Source organism: Micropterus dolomieu, linkage group LG04, assembly GCF_021292245.1.
Source record: "Micropterus dolomieu isolate WLL.071019.BEF.003 ecotype Adirondacks linkage group LG04, ASM2129224v1, whole genome shotgun sequence".
In the NCBI taxonomy this organism is placed as follows: Eukaryota; Metazoa; Chordata; class Actinopteri; order Centrarchiformes; family Centrarchidae; genus Micropterus; species Micropterus dolomieu.
Window position 1 is genome coordinate 7,615,492 of NC_060153.1, and position 17,124 is coordinate 7,632,615.

The 17,124-nt window shown below is 38.7% G+C and overlaps 1 protein-coding gene across 4 annotated transcripts in view; it reads left to right on the plus strand.

Moving 5' to 3' along the window:
• Positions 1–17,124, plus strand: part of si:dkey-27h10.2 — a 27,385-nt gene that overhangs the window by 1,762 nt on the left and 8,499 nt on the right. The window contains exons 1-10 of one of the 4 annotated variants that reach the window (XM_046046269.1): positions 482–635; positions 991–1,230; positions 1,393–1,458; positions 2,333–2,374; positions 2,593–2,634; positions 2,828–2,907; positions 3,547–3,646; positions 3,784–3,870; positions 6,346–6,588; positions 7,590–7,682. In XM_046046269.1, coding sequence (XP_045902225.1) covers positions 602–635; positions 991–1,230; positions 1,393–1,458; positions 2,333–2,374; positions 2,593–2,634; positions 2,828–2,907; positions 3,547–3,646; positions 3,784–3,870; positions 6,346–6,588; positions 7,590–7,642 — 987 coding nt within the window. In that variant the 5' untranslated portion in view covers positions 482–601 and the 3' untranslated portion in view covers positions 7,643–7,682. Of the gene's footprint in view, positions 1–481; positions 636–990; positions 1,231–1,392; positions 1,459–2,332; positions 2,375–2,592; positions 2,635–2,827; positions 2,908–3,546; positions 3,647–3,783; positions 3,871–6,345; positions 6,589–7,589; positions 7,683–17,124 lie in introns of those variants that run through there. The other 3 variants (XM_046046271.1, XM_046046272.1, XM_046046270.1) reach the window with 3 other exon arrangements.

Consider the following 17,124-nt stretch of genomic DNA (forward strand, 5'->3'; position numbering starts at 1 on the left):
CCATCTCAATCTGGCGCCTTTCCCCTTAGTCACAGCGACATCTAGTGAGCAGAAAATAGTACTAACAACACGAAACGTTTTTTTTGACACAATTCATTTCTCAAGAGAAAAACATTCAACTGATGAGTACCCCTTTACAATCTGTTGCTAAGAGGAACTAACTTGATAAATGAATCCCTTAAACAAGAAAATATTAGATAAAATATTTGACTTCATGGGTGTTACAGTTAACACAAACATGTCATATTTGTCACTAAATGAAATCACTTTAGTTTTATAGTGAACCCAAAAGTTTTGTCAGTAATAGTGCACAAATTCTACCTCATTGTTCTGCAGTGAGAGGAGAGTCTGAAGCAATGTACCAACAGAATGTTTCCTCTTACTTACACCATTTGAGCAACATTGTTCTCTGATGCATCCTGCTGTGGTCAGAGGCGTTGCTCCTCTTTTTTGTTTAGAGGCATGCAATGCTCAGAGGCATTTAGGAAGAGAAAGCACCGAAGGACAGAATCACCTCTGAGCAGAGATCTTTGATATTACATTCTGTATATACAGTACATTAGACTAGCTTTTCCAGCCTGCTGCTGCCATCCAACTTACAATGCATTCGATCAGACCTTTCTTCTTTGTCCTGGGTGAGGCTCTTCATTATTGTATTAGACATTAGACATGTATCTGATTACACTGTGTCAGTAGCCGTAAGCAAGTGTCATCATTAATTTTACAACTAACAAAAGTGTTAATCTTTGTTGTCAATATAAAAGTTTTTTTTCTCAAAATTCTGCACCTCAAATGTTCTGTCTGGGTTGAGTTAGTTAATTGTAGATGGTAAAAATTAATTTAAAATTCTATATTAATGTTTTATTTGATAAAATATCATTGCTAATAAATAAAATCCTGAAGTCAGAGTTAATATATACTATATATACTTTGGTCATTTTTGTGTTCACGGAGTGGATCATTTTGAAAAGGCTGTATTCCTTCTTGCAGGTTTGGTTGTTGCTTCTGTCGCAGCAAATCACACATTACCAGAGGTTTCAGAGAAAGTGAACAACAGTAATGTTGTTAATGACAGTAATGGCAATTCTACCATTACCACCACTGTGACACCGTTTACCACTAACTACCAAACCAACACCTTCACTATGACCAGTATCTCCAGTACCGCCAGTACCATGAATATCACCAAAACCAACAGCACCGTCACACCCCCAATAACAAAGCAGAATAGTAAGTGTTATTATCTCTTTTGGATTCCCCAAAAACAATTCTGTCAGAGAGTCTGACCCTTATAGCCGGTCCTTTCATCAACATGTCATCTTTGTTTTTATGATTGTTCTGCATCACTGTTTGCTAATAGAATAACATGCTTCTCCAAATCTGATTATATAGGTTCTCAAGATGACAAAGCCACTCAAAGTACAAGGTCCGCAATGTCCGAGACCACGCCTAAACCTTGTGAGTTGAGACTGCCGATGAATTAACAGTATTCTACAGTTTGGTGTCGCCTGATCGGCTTGAGGTTTTGACAGTTTTACATTACTAAACACTGTGATACTATTCAAATACTCCAACCTGCAGTATATTCCTAATACATATAGCTACATAGCCTGGTACAAATGAAACAACTTAATGATATTGGTGAATATTAATGATAGTACCTTAAAGCTGCATTAATCAAAGTGATGAATCAAAGGACTACGTACTATGAAAGGTGTCACTCATGGCGACAAACCCACTCCTACTCTTTACACCTTAACTGTTTTGGCTCTGAGAAACTTGTTTCAGCAGGCAGCGGTTTACAGTAAAAAAAGCTCTGATAAACCCACTGTACACTAAAGAGTTCTAAAGGACTGACAGACATAGTTAGCGGCCAGCAGGTGAACATAGTTGAGATTTTGCAGCTAAAGAGGCAATTATTTTGCACAAGAGTTGGCAGAAACCAAGACAAGTGTATAATGGACTTCATCAAGTAGATAAAAGCACTACTCCATATGAATTTGGACGTTGAGCTTAAACTGCTGAAAGTGTTAATAGGTAATTGTTTATTATAGTGACGTGATAATGCGATTGTCTCACTTTCATGTTTTCAGCTTGTTTTGCTGCCCCTAAGTGGTCAAAAAATCAGTTAATACAGCTTTAAAGCAGTTGAATATGTAATTGTTACTAGACTGAAGCTTGGAAGCAGCTGTCCTGTATTATGACTAGAGGTTGACATTTGACAACTCATTAGCAGGTTTATACTGGCATCCTTACATTATATTTAATGCCATTGTTTGATTCAACTTTTTCGCTTTTAAAATATAATCTTTTTTGTAATTCTTCGAAACAGACCCATCTACAATACCACAAGAGAGGACAAGCAACAGAGCTGGTGAGTCACAATTCAGTGTGCTCCAGCACGACATCAAATTATACCAAACCATAATTTTGCTGCCCCCAAGAGGCCAAAAAATCAGTTAAAACAGCTTTAACACAGTTGAATATGTAATTGAAATTATACTGGCATCCTTACTTCATTTTCAATGGCATTGTTTGATTCAACTTTTTTGCTTTTAAAATATATCCTTTTTTTGTAATTCTTCAAAACAGCGACCGCTACAATGCCAAAGGCAGCTGCAGGTGACAAGGCTGGTGAGTTACAATTCAATGTGCTCCAGCACATGATATCAAATTAAACCAAACCACAATTTCTTTAGGTTGTAACTATACTGTAACAGTGGGAATAAACAGGAGATGTATGGCTTTGTCTGGGACCATATTGTAAAGCTACAATATGAGCAAATGTCTTCCTATTTTTAAACATGAACTGTATTACCTCCTTCAGGCATTATCATCCTTGTTGTGATCCTCCTCATAGCTTTGGGATTTGGTGTTGCATGCTACTTTGCACGGAAGAGAGACAGGGTAAGAAGAGTAGCCCTTTGCTTCCACTACCAAATAAGGAATAATTCGACCTTCTGACAATATGCTTATTCGCTTTCTTTACGAGAGTTAGCTGAAAAGACTGATTTCAGTCTCACATCTACTATATCCAGCAGCTGGTTAGCATAGCTTAACTTAAAGCCTGGTAACAGGGGAAAAAAAGCTTGCCTAAGTCAGACTAGTTAACACAATATATTTTGTTACATACTTGTTTTATTAATACATACAAAACCTGAAGTACACATTGTATTACTATTTCTTGGGTTACTGCACAATACCACCTGTGCCATAACCCAAAAAACTATAACATTGTTATCCGAGGAAGGTTAAAATCAAGGGCAGCTGGACTGGTTGAAGATACTTGAAGACATTTCGCCTCTTATCCAAAGGGCTTCTTCAAGTTCAACATCCAAGTTGTTTTTCAGTTGCCCTTGATTTTAACCTTACTTGGATAACAATGACATGGATGACTGACATGACATTTCCCACTGTTTCAAGTCTTTGTGCTAAGCTAAGCTAACGTCTGCTGGCAATAGCTTCATATTTAGCGCACAGAAACCATTAATGTTGTGGTATTAAGTGATATGTGTTTCTCTGTATGTTCTGAATCCCCTCTTCCAGCAGCGCTACTCTGTTGACTTGACTTCCAGACCGGATGAAGCACACATCCCTCTCAGCACTATGGACCCTGAGATGCCTGTTAATACTGGGCCTCAGAACGGTCAGTCCATCTGAGTCCACTTACATCAACAACGTTACAGAGAAGATTAACAACAATCACATTAACAACAATAAAACATCACCTTTCAATCCATTGTCCTGTTCTATTAGAAATCCTAATCCATGTACATTTTTCAGGTCTGCAAACCTTTGTAGATACAGAAACGACTAAAAATGAGCCGCAAGAACCAGAGGCAAAACCTGAAGTACAAGAGGAGCAGAAACGTAAGTACAAACATGTGACTGATCAGTATTATTTATTGTGTTGATGTATCAACAGAGCTCAGAGAAAGAGGAAAAGAGATTTTTTTAGTTGTGAAGTTGTGAACTTAAAGGTGTTTTGTGGCTGATTGTGTACTGTTTTCCTTCCTCTTCTGTAAGATCAGTTAAACTGAATAAAAGGAAGTAAAGCTCAGCCCAGCTCTCTACACATGCATTAACAGCAAGATACCCTTCCTCACAGTGAAGTGTGAAGGTCCAGAGTCCTGCAGGCAAATACAAGATTTTAACCTGAACAGAAAATGTGTTTTGCTCTACTACATTAAAACATTAATTAAATAACAATTTTTACTATATATCTATCAACTAAAAAAAAAAAAAAAAATGTAAAAAAATGTATAAATAAATAAATATCAGCTTCCTTTCTGATGAAATTTCATAGTTCACTACATTTATAACGTGTTTGAATTGATTGCAGAATTTTATAGGAAGGAAATTTTGCACAGCAGAGTGACTCACACAGGGCTTGAAATCCAACTTATGCAAATGAATTCAGATCACTGGACTTCCACAGAAACTTTTGAAATGACTGTGACAGAAAGTGTATGCACAATTGACATGCAACGCTTGCTTACTTTGAGAGGAGACAGGCTGGAAATATGGACCGCAGTACTCATGCCTGCCACCTGATGGAAATGGAAGCCTAGATAACAAATTACAAGCTTATTCAGTTTGCCATAACTGCAGCTGACACCTCAAATCTCCTACAGTGCAATTAAGCATGTTGCCATTTTGATAAACAAAATAGGTGTTATTTGGTTTGATGATGAAAACATACTGAAGACTTTGTCTCTGTATGCAGCAAGTCAGAAAATAAGTCAAAACATGTATATATTTTTTTCAATATTTTAACTTGACATTTATGCCATTTAGTGCAGTATATGCAAGCTAAAAAAAAAGCATTAGCACTTATTCTTGTCTTCTTGTTTTGAAATTTCCATTTGTCTGAGAATGAGTTCTCTTTTTTTACTCAAAGACATCTTCCCAGGCTGAATTAGAAAGGTAAAAGGTGCAGTTCATGTCTGGGCCTGTCTCTCTGCCCTGGGCCACACTTTGTTTAAATGGCCAGTGCTGATGGCCGGTTTGAAAAGCAGCTACCTTTCAAATGGTTCCCTTCCTCTCATGGGAAAGATGTAATGAAATTGGTGGGTAGGTGGGCAGCTAGATTTCTAATCATGCACCTGGAGTTTGTTACTGCTGTTTTGATTCAAGTTAATGGCAAGAAGAACAATCTGATTTGGCTGATGGTGATTGCATGCCTGGTGCACTTGACTCACTAAAGAAACCATCCAGGAGCAAATTCCACAATTGTAAAATATGTTGGGCAAAAATGTTGTCCTTGTGAGCCCTTTGGTAAAACACTCCTTTGAGTTGACTTATTTGTACCAATGTACCAATAAGAAAAATAAAGGTGTAATCAGTCCTACACTATCAGGCGCAACAAAGCTAACAGGAGAATCAGGGAGATGTCGATCAAGGAGAAGAAGGTAAAGGAAAGCTTATTAAGATATTTCCCAAAATGCTTTGAATATTGCATTTTAACTAGTGATAGACCGATTAACTGGGTTGATATCTGGCATTTTGAGATAATCGGCATCAGTAGATGCCTGCACTCACAAGACTGATAAACTAAAAATATCTGCAGACACATCTGTCGACAGTCTTGTCAGTGTGGCTGCTGTCTACATTTCAGCATCAGACATTGAAAAATCCATATCATGTAAGAGAAATTACAAATCACATTTCCAGTCTCACTATACTAAGACTATACTAAAGGAGAATACTAAGCTGACAATCAGGTCAAGAGTCTGAAGATTGTGATGATGTCTCAGGAGCCATCTTACTCAGAATTATGTCTACAACAACGGTCACCATCCTCCCCCCTTTATCTCCGCTTTCCCTTCACCTAACACTGGGTCAGATAATGATGGGACCACCCTACTTTCCCACAGCCTCCAACAGCTGCATGGCTGTGGCTCATTAGAGACTGGTCAGTAATCAGCCGCCTCATTACCAACATGGTGGCCCCCTTAAATGCCTTCGCCTGAGAGAAATCCCCTCTGACTGTCAGAGAGGGCAAAACCACTTCAGGCTATGAGTGAATATGCTGTTGTTACGTGAGAGCTAAATAGAGAACGCAGTCAACCAAATATCAAATCCGCAATGTCAGAAATTTAAATAATGGAGAAATGTCTCAACAACATTACACAATGAATGTATTGCAAGAAATTAACTTCCTTTTAACATTGCATGACATAAATGTTGGGTTTTTCCACTGTATTCCAATGACTGGATTCAGTGTGTTGTTAATCCACATATTATTTTCACTTTCATGTGTCATGCTATAACTAGATTCAGTTTAGAAAAACAGTACTAATGTCCTTGAAAATCACTGTGGTTTGCTTTTCTCGTCCTTCACAGCTGAAGCTGATAAATCTGTTGTTGATCCCAGCGCTGAGTCTGCAGCTCCGGCACCATCCCCAGACAGCCCTGAGGACAAACCCAAAGAGGACGCTGCTGAGCAGAGTCCTCCCGCACCTGTGAAGCCAAGTGTGGAGGAGAAAACTGATGATGAAGGTGTTGTCTCCACTAAGACCTCAATTGAATCCCTGAAAGAGATAAATGAGAACAACAGCAACAATGCTGACGTCAGTCAGAAGAGAGGTTGGTTTCTAAAGTTTGTCTGCCACAAATGATCATTGTCATTCCTCGTGCTAGCTCAGATGTTAATTATTTCACAGACCTTTCACAGTCACACAGAGTTTACGGCATACACTCATCTACTGATTATATCGTAAGCCTTCATCCATTTAAGACTGAAAAAAGACAGCAGTATTCAATGCTACGACTGCATAGTTTGTTGAATTTACTGTAGACCTGCATCGTGGTCATGAAGACAGAATCACCAGAATCGTGACAGCTCCTTTGCTATGTTCATATCTAACATATCAGTTCCAACTTACTGCAACATGTGTTCTTTCAACACATTTCCCGCTGATCGGGTGACAAAAAAAGAGAACTTGAACAACTATGAAGTCATTCAGCTCATGTTTATTGTGTATACTTTCTGCAGTGGACTTTCTTGTGCAACATTAAAAGACAGGTTCAGTTATTTTCAAGTCTATCTTAACATATATTGCTGATATATTCATATTGGAGATATTGGTCACTGTATCCTCTCCATACTGGCTATACAATGATCCTTTCCTAATACTGTTGGAGATGGCGGTCAAAATATGCTCTTAAGATCAGCTGAAGCTAATATTTTCTAGCTGAGTTGCAGTGGAGGGACAGTAACACAAAGAGAACGAACAATTTCATACTAAAAAACTGTAATCCTGGAAGATACCCACTTGATTTAGCTTTAACTTTAAAGATTCATGTTAGCTTTAGTATAATGCATCATCGTGTAATGCATTTTTTGGAAAGAAAAAGGACCCACATCTCTTACATTAGAGTTTAGTACTAGGAAGGGATAGAATCACATCACAGGAGGAACAATTACGGTCATCAATAACTCTTTCAATGTACAAATCTGCATCGCATCTGCATGTATGTCAGTGTTATATTAAGAAAACTCTTCTGTCTCATGTACAGTATAAAAAAGAATTTTTTTTTCACATTTCCATGCCAACCACTGTTTACCACTTGCTTCTTTAAAACAGATTTGACATCAAGCAACCTCTTTTGGGACATTCCCCTCGATTGTCCGGTGTGAGACTTGTCTCTCTGCCCCTGTGCTGTTCTTCAGGAACTCGGTAAGACCGAAGTGGACAGACGCTCCACTGCAGCTGCTTCACTGCTCAGCCAGCTCAGGTGTTAGTAAAGGGAAAACCCCCACCATGAACTGCAGAGCAAAAAACTGCGGACAACCACTGGGAGTGCTGTGTTACAACTTCCCGTCCTGAATTAAGATAATTAAAAATAGAGGAGTCATAACCATTAAATCTAAAATTGTAAAATGTCCTCGTTCCCAAAATTGTAAATCACACTGACAGTCTGACATCCAGTGGTTTATAAATACACACTGGAAGCTGCATCCAAAACTGAGCCTCTCTGCTGACTGAAAAAGTCAGTGTCAAGACATACAGTATATGATTCTTAAACTTTTGATTGCTTTTAACATTTTTTAAAAGATTGTTGGGTAACTAAGGTCTGTGGGCAAAATTATATTTTCTCAAGGTCCACTTATTGGCTTTTCCCAAACTCTTACAGTTTCCATCATCATTATCACATGACCAAAGTTCCACACTAAGGTGATGACACATGATGACAACTGAGCAAACTCAATCAATTGATGAAGACCTAAAAAGCTATTAAGTGGACCTTGAGTTAAGATTTTTTTTGTCAAACTATTATTTAAACTCCTACTTCCAGAATTGAAATGCTCCTTTTCCTGCTCATCTAAGTCTATGTGCTCTAAATAATTATGAAAAAGCAGATGGTCCTTTACTTTATCACTCTGTTTCTGCTTTTGAACCACGCTTGGCTTCATTCCTCTGGTTCCTCCTGCTGCATCTTCCACTGATGGATGAGATTCTTCCCACACGAGTACTAACATGGGCCCTCTCAGTCTAATCATCATGTGCTTCAGGATGTAAGGCCCACATCTGCACCTGTGCTCCCTCTCTCTTCCTATCTGCTCAGAAACACTCAGGGCCGAAGCCTGAGGCCCAAGGAATTCACACTGCTCTTAACAGCTGATGATAAGCTCACGTCTGAGTGAGCTAACCGCTCAGATGCTCGGTGTTAGCAGTCATGGATCATCTCTGTTCTCACAAAAACACCAGCTTCAGAAATCCCAAGCATTTCCATTTCAGCAAAGGCACTCTAGTTCTAGTCCTATATCTCTGGAGATGTGAGTGTGTTTTCAAGATAACTAAAAGGACATAAGGCACTATGAAATCTAATCAGATATGCATTTATATTATAGTCATGTTTGTCTGCTGTGATATGATCTTCAGCAGACAAACGTGTCGCTGGAGGATGCGCCCACATACACCTTTTTCACAACAAATATGTTGACTTGTCATAGTAGGCAAAGCACAGGTGTTACTAATAACATGGCTCTTTTCTGTTGAAGTGTCTCATTGAGCCATGAAAGTTACAGTGAGCCAGCATGCACAATGCAGGATCAGGAAGCTGAAGAAGCTAAATGGAATTCAGCCATCGCCCATTTAATTATTTACACCTGTGTTTTTACTACTCTGTTAATGTCGAAGAGTCCTCTGTGACAAAAGCCTAATGTGATGAGTGTGATGTGATTGGACTTTTTTGCATCTAAAACATTTGTAACATCAAACCCAAAAACATAGATCTGTTAACTATTAGCCAGCAATAATTTATGTTATAGTTCTGCATGTGAATAGGCTATAACAATCTCATCCCTTTTTTGTATTGGGCAGTTTGATGCAGAGCTCTTTTGAGTATCTCCAGCCCTCTGAGCTTCAACATGCAGTACATTTACATTCTAAAACCAGCATTATCATTAATAAATTAAATAACTAGCACATTTGCTTTATTAACATTACCCAAAACCACGATCTTTATCAAACTTTTGCTTTTGTTGTCTAAACCAGTGGTTCATAAAGTGGGGTCCAGCAAAAAAGGGAATAGTTTATGTTTTCTAAACTTTCTGTAATAAAACACAAATGCAATCAGATTGGGGACCCCGGGACGAAGTCTTGGGGTCTGTAATCTAATTTGTGTCAGTTTAAGGGTCCTTTATGTGAAAAAGTCTGAGAACCACTGGTCTAAACCTCGCCACACACAGAAGGAAGTACACTCAATTTATACGCCCCCCCATACACGCCAAACACCTTCCTTTGTCTACTGTGCATTTCACTCAAAAAAGCATTGTCTGTAAACATTATCCAGGGGTCGGTGCAAAAATATATATGCATATAATTTCTGGGAGATGGGCTTACCTCAAGAATCATTACCATGAACAGTTTATTTTTATTTATTTTCTACATAAATAGAATCTTATTTCTGTCTGATGCTGTAACATTTACTAAAGTTGGGTTAAGGTGAGTTTTCCCCCTTCACTTTAAATGTTAATCTTAAACCACTTGTAACCACATGCAAGGTTATTTTGGTAAGTTGATCCAAAATAACTATGACATACAATGAAGTCAAAAAAATGATCACAAAACACGATCTAATGTTATCCAAGGAAGGAAAGCAATAACTTGTTTATCTTTGTCTCAGTGATTTGTGGTCTTTAATAATACCTGTATCTGACAGAATGTAACATAATAGTTGCTGTTAAACATGCCATCGATGCCATCTATCAGTTCCTTATACAAAACTACTGGAAGTGGATAATGTGTGAACACTCCCTGAATCCAAAGATTCCAAATCATACAAGGTTATCTTTAAACCCTCATCAGAGTACATTGTCTTCTGTGAAAATGTGTCTGTGAAATTAGTTTCATAAAACCTGTTGTTCTAGATTAATATTAAATTGAGATTAATTTGTCTGGAGTCTGGAGGTGATAATTAAACTAAATTCATAGGCAACTGAATCATGTCCCTAGTAGACTCTGAGAAACTGTGAGCAATTGTGTGGCACACACTTTGAAAAAAAGAAGAGAAAAGGAAAAAGTGAACTTTTTACTCATTCCCACCTGGTCCGGGAAGTGATGAGCAAGCTGGAAACTGAAGTTGAAAGGCTGCTCACCATTCTGCAGTCGTGGATAATGGATATGAGCAGACAGGTCATAAACTAAACCAGCATAATTAAAACTGGGACTTCACTGTGTTATTTTCCAGTCAGCGCTGGGCTTTCATGTTTGATGGCTAATGTTGGAGGAAACTGTCTGTACCGCCTGGGATGAATATTTCACAGTGAGGAAGAGGCAAGTGAAAGAGAGTGACAGACATTTAACTGTGTGAGACAAACAAGGTTAGTAGTTAGCTAGAAGCAGCTTGTTTTATTTGCAGAGGCTCTTTTTAAAAGGGGCTGCTGGTGCTGCTGGTTCAGAGACAGGTCATGGAGACGAGGAGGATACTGAAGATTGTATTTTATTCCTTTGTGGCTTTAGGTTTTAGTTGTCTCCTTTTCCTGCCTCCCAGCAATAGCAAAAGTCCTAATTTCCTTGGGCAATATTGCAGGTGTAAACACAGATTATGGTTGGCATGATGACAATGCGGCATGTGGTGGATGCCAGATTTTTATCTCAGTAATAACAGTGAAGGGAAGCTTCCTGTTTGTAAGGTTTGATGTGGTTCAGATCGGCAGATTGGCCATTACACCTGGGCAGCTTTACAGGAGGGAGGGACTGTCGGAAAACGCAGTCTGACACTCCCCTCACACTAAGAAGAAGAAGAAGAAGAAAACAGCTGTTGGAGGCTGGTTTTGCCTCTTCCTCTCTTGACTTCCTACTGCAAACCATCAAGTTTTGGTTAAGAAATTGAAAACTATAACTTGCAATTGCTAAGTTTCTGGTGCATTTGATTTTGCAATACCTTTTCAAAACCCCAAATGCAACGTGCCCAGTGTGAAAATGTTACGTGTACCCTCACAGTGCTGATTCAAGACATGTACTTAATGTAGTTTAGAGTGAACAGAGGCTCTTTAAGAGCACTTAGAGCACTGTTGCATTATTTAAGTGTTGATAGCACCTGGATAGCATAATGTCAGGATTAAAATGACTCAACAATAAGTCAGAGTCATTCAGCATTAGGAGAAAAGGATTGGCCACAGAGCAGTGGCAATTGTTTTCTTAAGCAATATCCATGTGTAAATAAAGGCTAATGAAAAGTAAGTGTTCTATAACTGGATAATTACTAGTTTCATACAGCAAGAAATAAGAGCCACACAGATGTTTGGTTCATTCTCGTCAGTGTTTTGGGATATACAGTGTTATCATCCTGGCAAACACACACCAGCAGGCATTCATAAAAAGGTGCATTTGGTTTTGGTTTATCAGTGTCAAACAACAAAGTAAGATAATATACTGGACCACTAGTATCGATGCAGACTATTCAACTAATTTTCCATAGATCAAACTTGTTTTTTGGAATGCCTAAATATGGCAGCAAAGTTGATCTATATTTAGGTTTCTTAATGGCTTTATTTATTCAATTCATCACAAATTTCCCTCTGGGGGAGAATGCCTCCACTATAACTCAGAAACCCTGTTACTACTGCAAGATAGACGTCACTTCAACATAAGTAACACAGAAAAGACTTGTGATATCTATCTATTTTAGTAAAACAAACAGCAACACATCAGTTAAAAATTCCTTAGTATGAATAGAGCTGTAAGGAGTGCAATTTGCATGTTCTGCTTTAGAGGTCAAGATGAACAAAGGCTAATTAATTTTCACTTGATGAAGCTCTACTGGGTAAAGGGTTATTCCAGTTATATAAATCACTTTTACTGTAGGTTTCCCCTGAATGAAGCCTTAGTCTGACAGTCTAACTATTGCTCTCGTCCATATCCACATCAATAAGTCCACAGGACCAAAAAATGTATCCGTTTACTTACAAGAAAATATCAGTACAGGAAGATTACAGAAACGAGAGTTGATTGATTAATCAGAGAAAAAGGAGGGAGAGGTCAAAAAAGTGTGTGGATCCTCTCTGCTTGCCTGACTGTCCTCTAAGATTACTTCCCAAAACTTTTTTGTGAGAGTTCCACATGCAATTAAAGGGGCATGCAGTTAATAGGAAATGACAATCACAGTTGTCTATAAATATTACCGATGTATCGATTTTTATGCACTCTAAATTATCCACACACATTTCAAGTGTAAGAATTTAAAGAAGTAACCTATTGCATTACTGTAAATATGAATTGTAAATAGATCAACCTGTAAATACTGTAAAAAGTCCCTCTAATTCCTTCTACATCAATGAACCATGTAAAGTAGTGTTTTACACAGCCAATAGAGAAGCGTTAAATTTTTGGTGTTAGTGAAATTTGAGTAAATGTAGAGTTAATTCTACTCTGATAGAGTCAGATCCATTGTATTTGACTCTTAGTTGGTGTCAAAACCGAGTGTAAAATCAAATTGTCACTAAATCAAGCATGAAACTACTTACGCTGCGCCATCCGTGTTGCTTGACGCAGCCACAAACCGCCATGGGGAATCGCAAGCCATGGGAAATAATAGGTTTCATAGCACTGCGGTGCTGTTGTTGCGGTGTTCATTAATTTAACAAACTTAATTTACCAAATTTTATTTTAGGAATATGAAAGAGCTGTATTCACACCTTTAAAATGATATGGTATATTTGTGTAGTCAACAAATGATCTTCTGAGGGAGTTAATGTGGTACACTACATAAAAGTGTAAAAACAAAACAACAAAATAGACTAACATCGGTGTTAAGAAGTGTTAAATTTTAACTCCAAAAAGAGTTAAAAAGAAGACACTAAAGTAGCGTTAAGGTACCAACACTCCTAAAAGAGTTAAATTAACACTCTGTGGTGTGGACCCATATCGACACTTTAAAAGTGTTCAAATCAACTCTGACAGACAGTGTTAAAAGTTTTATATGTAAGTTTTTCAATAAAATTACTTTTTAATAAATCAAATTCTCATTGCTTTATTGTCAATGGGCTCAAAACTCACTTTGAAATGAAGCACACGCCTGTTTTCTCTGTTGCTTGCATCAGCCACTATTCTGCTAACACCAGATTGGAATCAGCTCTGTGCTCGCGAGTCTCTCTCTGACTACAGCAACAACATCGCAGCTCAAGACATGCAGTCCAATAACACCACAAAACACTGACTCCAACATAAACTCCATATAACTATAAAAACAACAGTAAGGTTTATGTGATGTAGCCTGTCAGTCCAAACGAGATTCAGATGATGTCGGGTAAAAACAGTCACACCAGAAAGTCACGGAGAGAGTCACGTTAGCTCGCCGGCTAGGCAGTTGCTAATGTTATCCAATGCAAAGTTGCATTGCTTTCTACATTACTTCACCAGCTAACACGACCCATATTACTATCCTGTGTACCACCGGTATCATGTCAAAGTGTGGATTTTTGCTTGCAAGAATGGATGTAACTGTACAAAGCAAATGTGGAGTGATTTGTTTACGTTACTAGCCTATAGTGATACAGGGCAGTCAGCTACCGGTAGCACAGATCCACAGCTGTTTGCTTTGTAATGTTGAATTTAGATGTATTGTGGTTTTACCGATTCTCAGGGACACAGCTTCTCCACTTCTCAGTCGCTGTAACTAACTTGATCCACATAAAATACAACACTGCAACAAAACGGCGACAACAACCCAGAGGAAGAGCCATCCACTATAGTAAAAGTTACTTACTGCTGTTACTATCTGTCATAAAGTGTTACACAATCTCGTTATAATATTCAGTCCAGCTCACTAACCGTTTCATTATCATCCAATACATGTAGCTGTGTTGACATTGCTGAGCCTCCGGTGAAAGACACACAGAGTAAATATAGTTACTGAAAAGCAGACAGGCGAGCTAGCGCTGATATAGCACGTCGGCTAAATACAGTAAATGTAACGTTATGTAACCAGCATGGATTAGTTCAACCTGCAGCTGATAAAACTATTACTGTAATGTTGCAGCGGGAGTTTACCCGAGTTTCCAGCTCTGTCTGTTCTCCCTGTCTGTCTATTAGTGATGTGCGGATCGATCCTAAAGTATCGATGTTTCTGATACCAACGTTTCCTGCTCTAGGATCGATACTCATATAAAAGGATCGATATCTAAACTCAGTAATTTGGAGTGAGTGAGTGTTTTATCATCCTGTTACCAGGAGGGTCTAACTATAGGCTACTCGGTTGATAGGAACTACTTTTCCTGTCAAAGTCATGCTTGCGCTAAGGATCTGTGACGGAGCTTCTTTGAAGTGAGTCGCTGCAGCCCTTTACATTTCCCGCTATTGAATACTGACTATGGCTGACTGTAAAAGCCGTCACGTCTGGCTGTATTTTAGCTGTGAAGGTAATAATGACGCTGTATGTGATGTGTGTGCAAAGACAGTGAAATACTTAAGTAACACTGCAAACTTCGCTAAACACCTGAGATTAAGTCAAAATAATATGATGATGTTATGAAGCGGCAGTTCTGAGCAGGATGTTTTCATTATAATTAAAGAATATGACAGTAGTTTGATCATTGTCATCATTGTCATTATGCAGCTATTATTTTGAATTGGTAAGGCCACAGCCTACTCCTTATGTCTCTCATAAATACAGAAATGGGAGAGGGAGGTTACATTAAACTAGAAATAAAATATGTAAAAAGTATTGGTATCGGTATCGGCAATACCAGCCTGGGTATTACTTGGTATTGGATCGTATAGGAATTAATTGCTATCACTAATAGCACATCACTACTGTCTACACGCTGTCACACTGCCTTTTTTCCAGGAGTGTTGTGCCAACATGCTGCTGGCTGCGCTGAATCAAAGATACGGAGCCGGTGCTGAGCTGCCTCTGAGTCGGGAACGTTGAAGTAACAGAGCCTGAACATGTCTGGAGAAAAGCCACAGCCTGCATGCTGGTGTTTCTGCATTTATTGTAGGATTTCTGTATGAAAGCGGTTGTGTTTCGGATTATGCTCGCTCATGAGTTCAAGCGAGCAAGCGTACGAGCACACACCTGGTTGCAATCTTAAAACCGCACTGCTAGTGGCTGCTGAGAACTACATATTGCCCCTTTAATTTGAGTATGCTGATTTTACAGTGTACATGAACTTAAATTATTACATGCTACATAGTCAAATATTTCTGTTTATCAATAAACTGCATTTAGGCTCCTACAGTTACTATAAAATATATAAAGAAAACTAGAAATTAGTAAATTTTCTAAATAAGAGTTCATGTGTCAGCTTCTTGTACCTATTCTATGTATGGAAGTAATGGCTTAAGTTGAAGAGCTTTCTTGCTGAGAGTTAGACAAGATGACTGCTATTACTATCATATCTGCACAGAAAATATGAAGCTGAAGCCAGCAGCCAGTTAGCTTAGCTTAGCTTAGCTTAGCGTAAGGACAGGCAGCAATTTTTCTACCTTTCTTTTATCTGAACTTTCATTGTTGTTTATATAGTCATTTCCCCTTATTTAGGGGAAATAAGGTTGCACTTGTAGTTGAATACGTGAAAATCGTTGGCAGAATCAGAACTGTGTTACTTGCGCATCCTGTCAAAGGTCAAGTTGAACAGGTCAGTTTTACTTGTTAAAACTATAAAGTATAAGTAACACATGTTTACTAGTCATTCCAGGCATACAAGTGACTTTAGCACAAAATAAATCTGTCAGTGGTGTTTGGTTTGGCCTTTGAGTTGTGAGGATGCCATTCTCTTTAATACCCAGTCAGCCTGTTAGAAACTGTGCACCAAACAAAATGAGGCGAGGAGACGAGCTGATTGTCTTCCATACAGTTTTAATGAGTTTGTTAAACTGAAACCCTTATGAGGTCATGGTGTGCTTTTGGCTCAGACAAGTACAATGAGGTCAACCTGATTTAAACCCGTTTTAAAACTGAAACCAATGCAGAACCTTTCAGCGTGATGTCAATACACATGTCCACCTTTTATGTCTGTATGCACACTGTACGCTCACCTTAAGGATTATTAGGAACACCATACTAATACTGTGTTTGACCCCATTTCGCCTTCAGAACTGCCTTAATTCTACGTGGCATTGATTCAACAAGGTGCTGAAAGCATTCTTTAGAAATGTTGGCCCATATTGATAGGATAGCATCTTGCAGTTGATGGAGATTCGTGGGATGCACATCCAGGGCACGAAGCTCCCGTTCCACCACATCCCAAAGATGCTCTATTGGGTTGAGATCTGGTGACTGTGGGGGCCATTTTAGTACAGTGAACTCATTGTCATGTTCAAGAAACCAATTTGAAATGATTCGAGCTTTGTGACATGGTGCATTATCCTGCTGGAAGTAGCCATCAGAGGATGGGTACATGGTGGCCAGAAAGGGATGGACATGGTCAGAAACAATGCTCAGGTTGGCCGTGGCATTTAAACGATACCCAATTGGCACTAAGGGGCCTAAAGTGTGCCAAGAAAACATCCCCCACACCATTACACCACCACCAGCCTGCACAGTGGTAACAAGGCATGATGGATCCATGTTCTCATTCTGTTTATGCCAAATTCTGACTCTACCATCTGAATGTCTCAACAGAAATCGAGACTCATCAGACCAGGCAACATTTTTCCAGTCTTCAGCTGT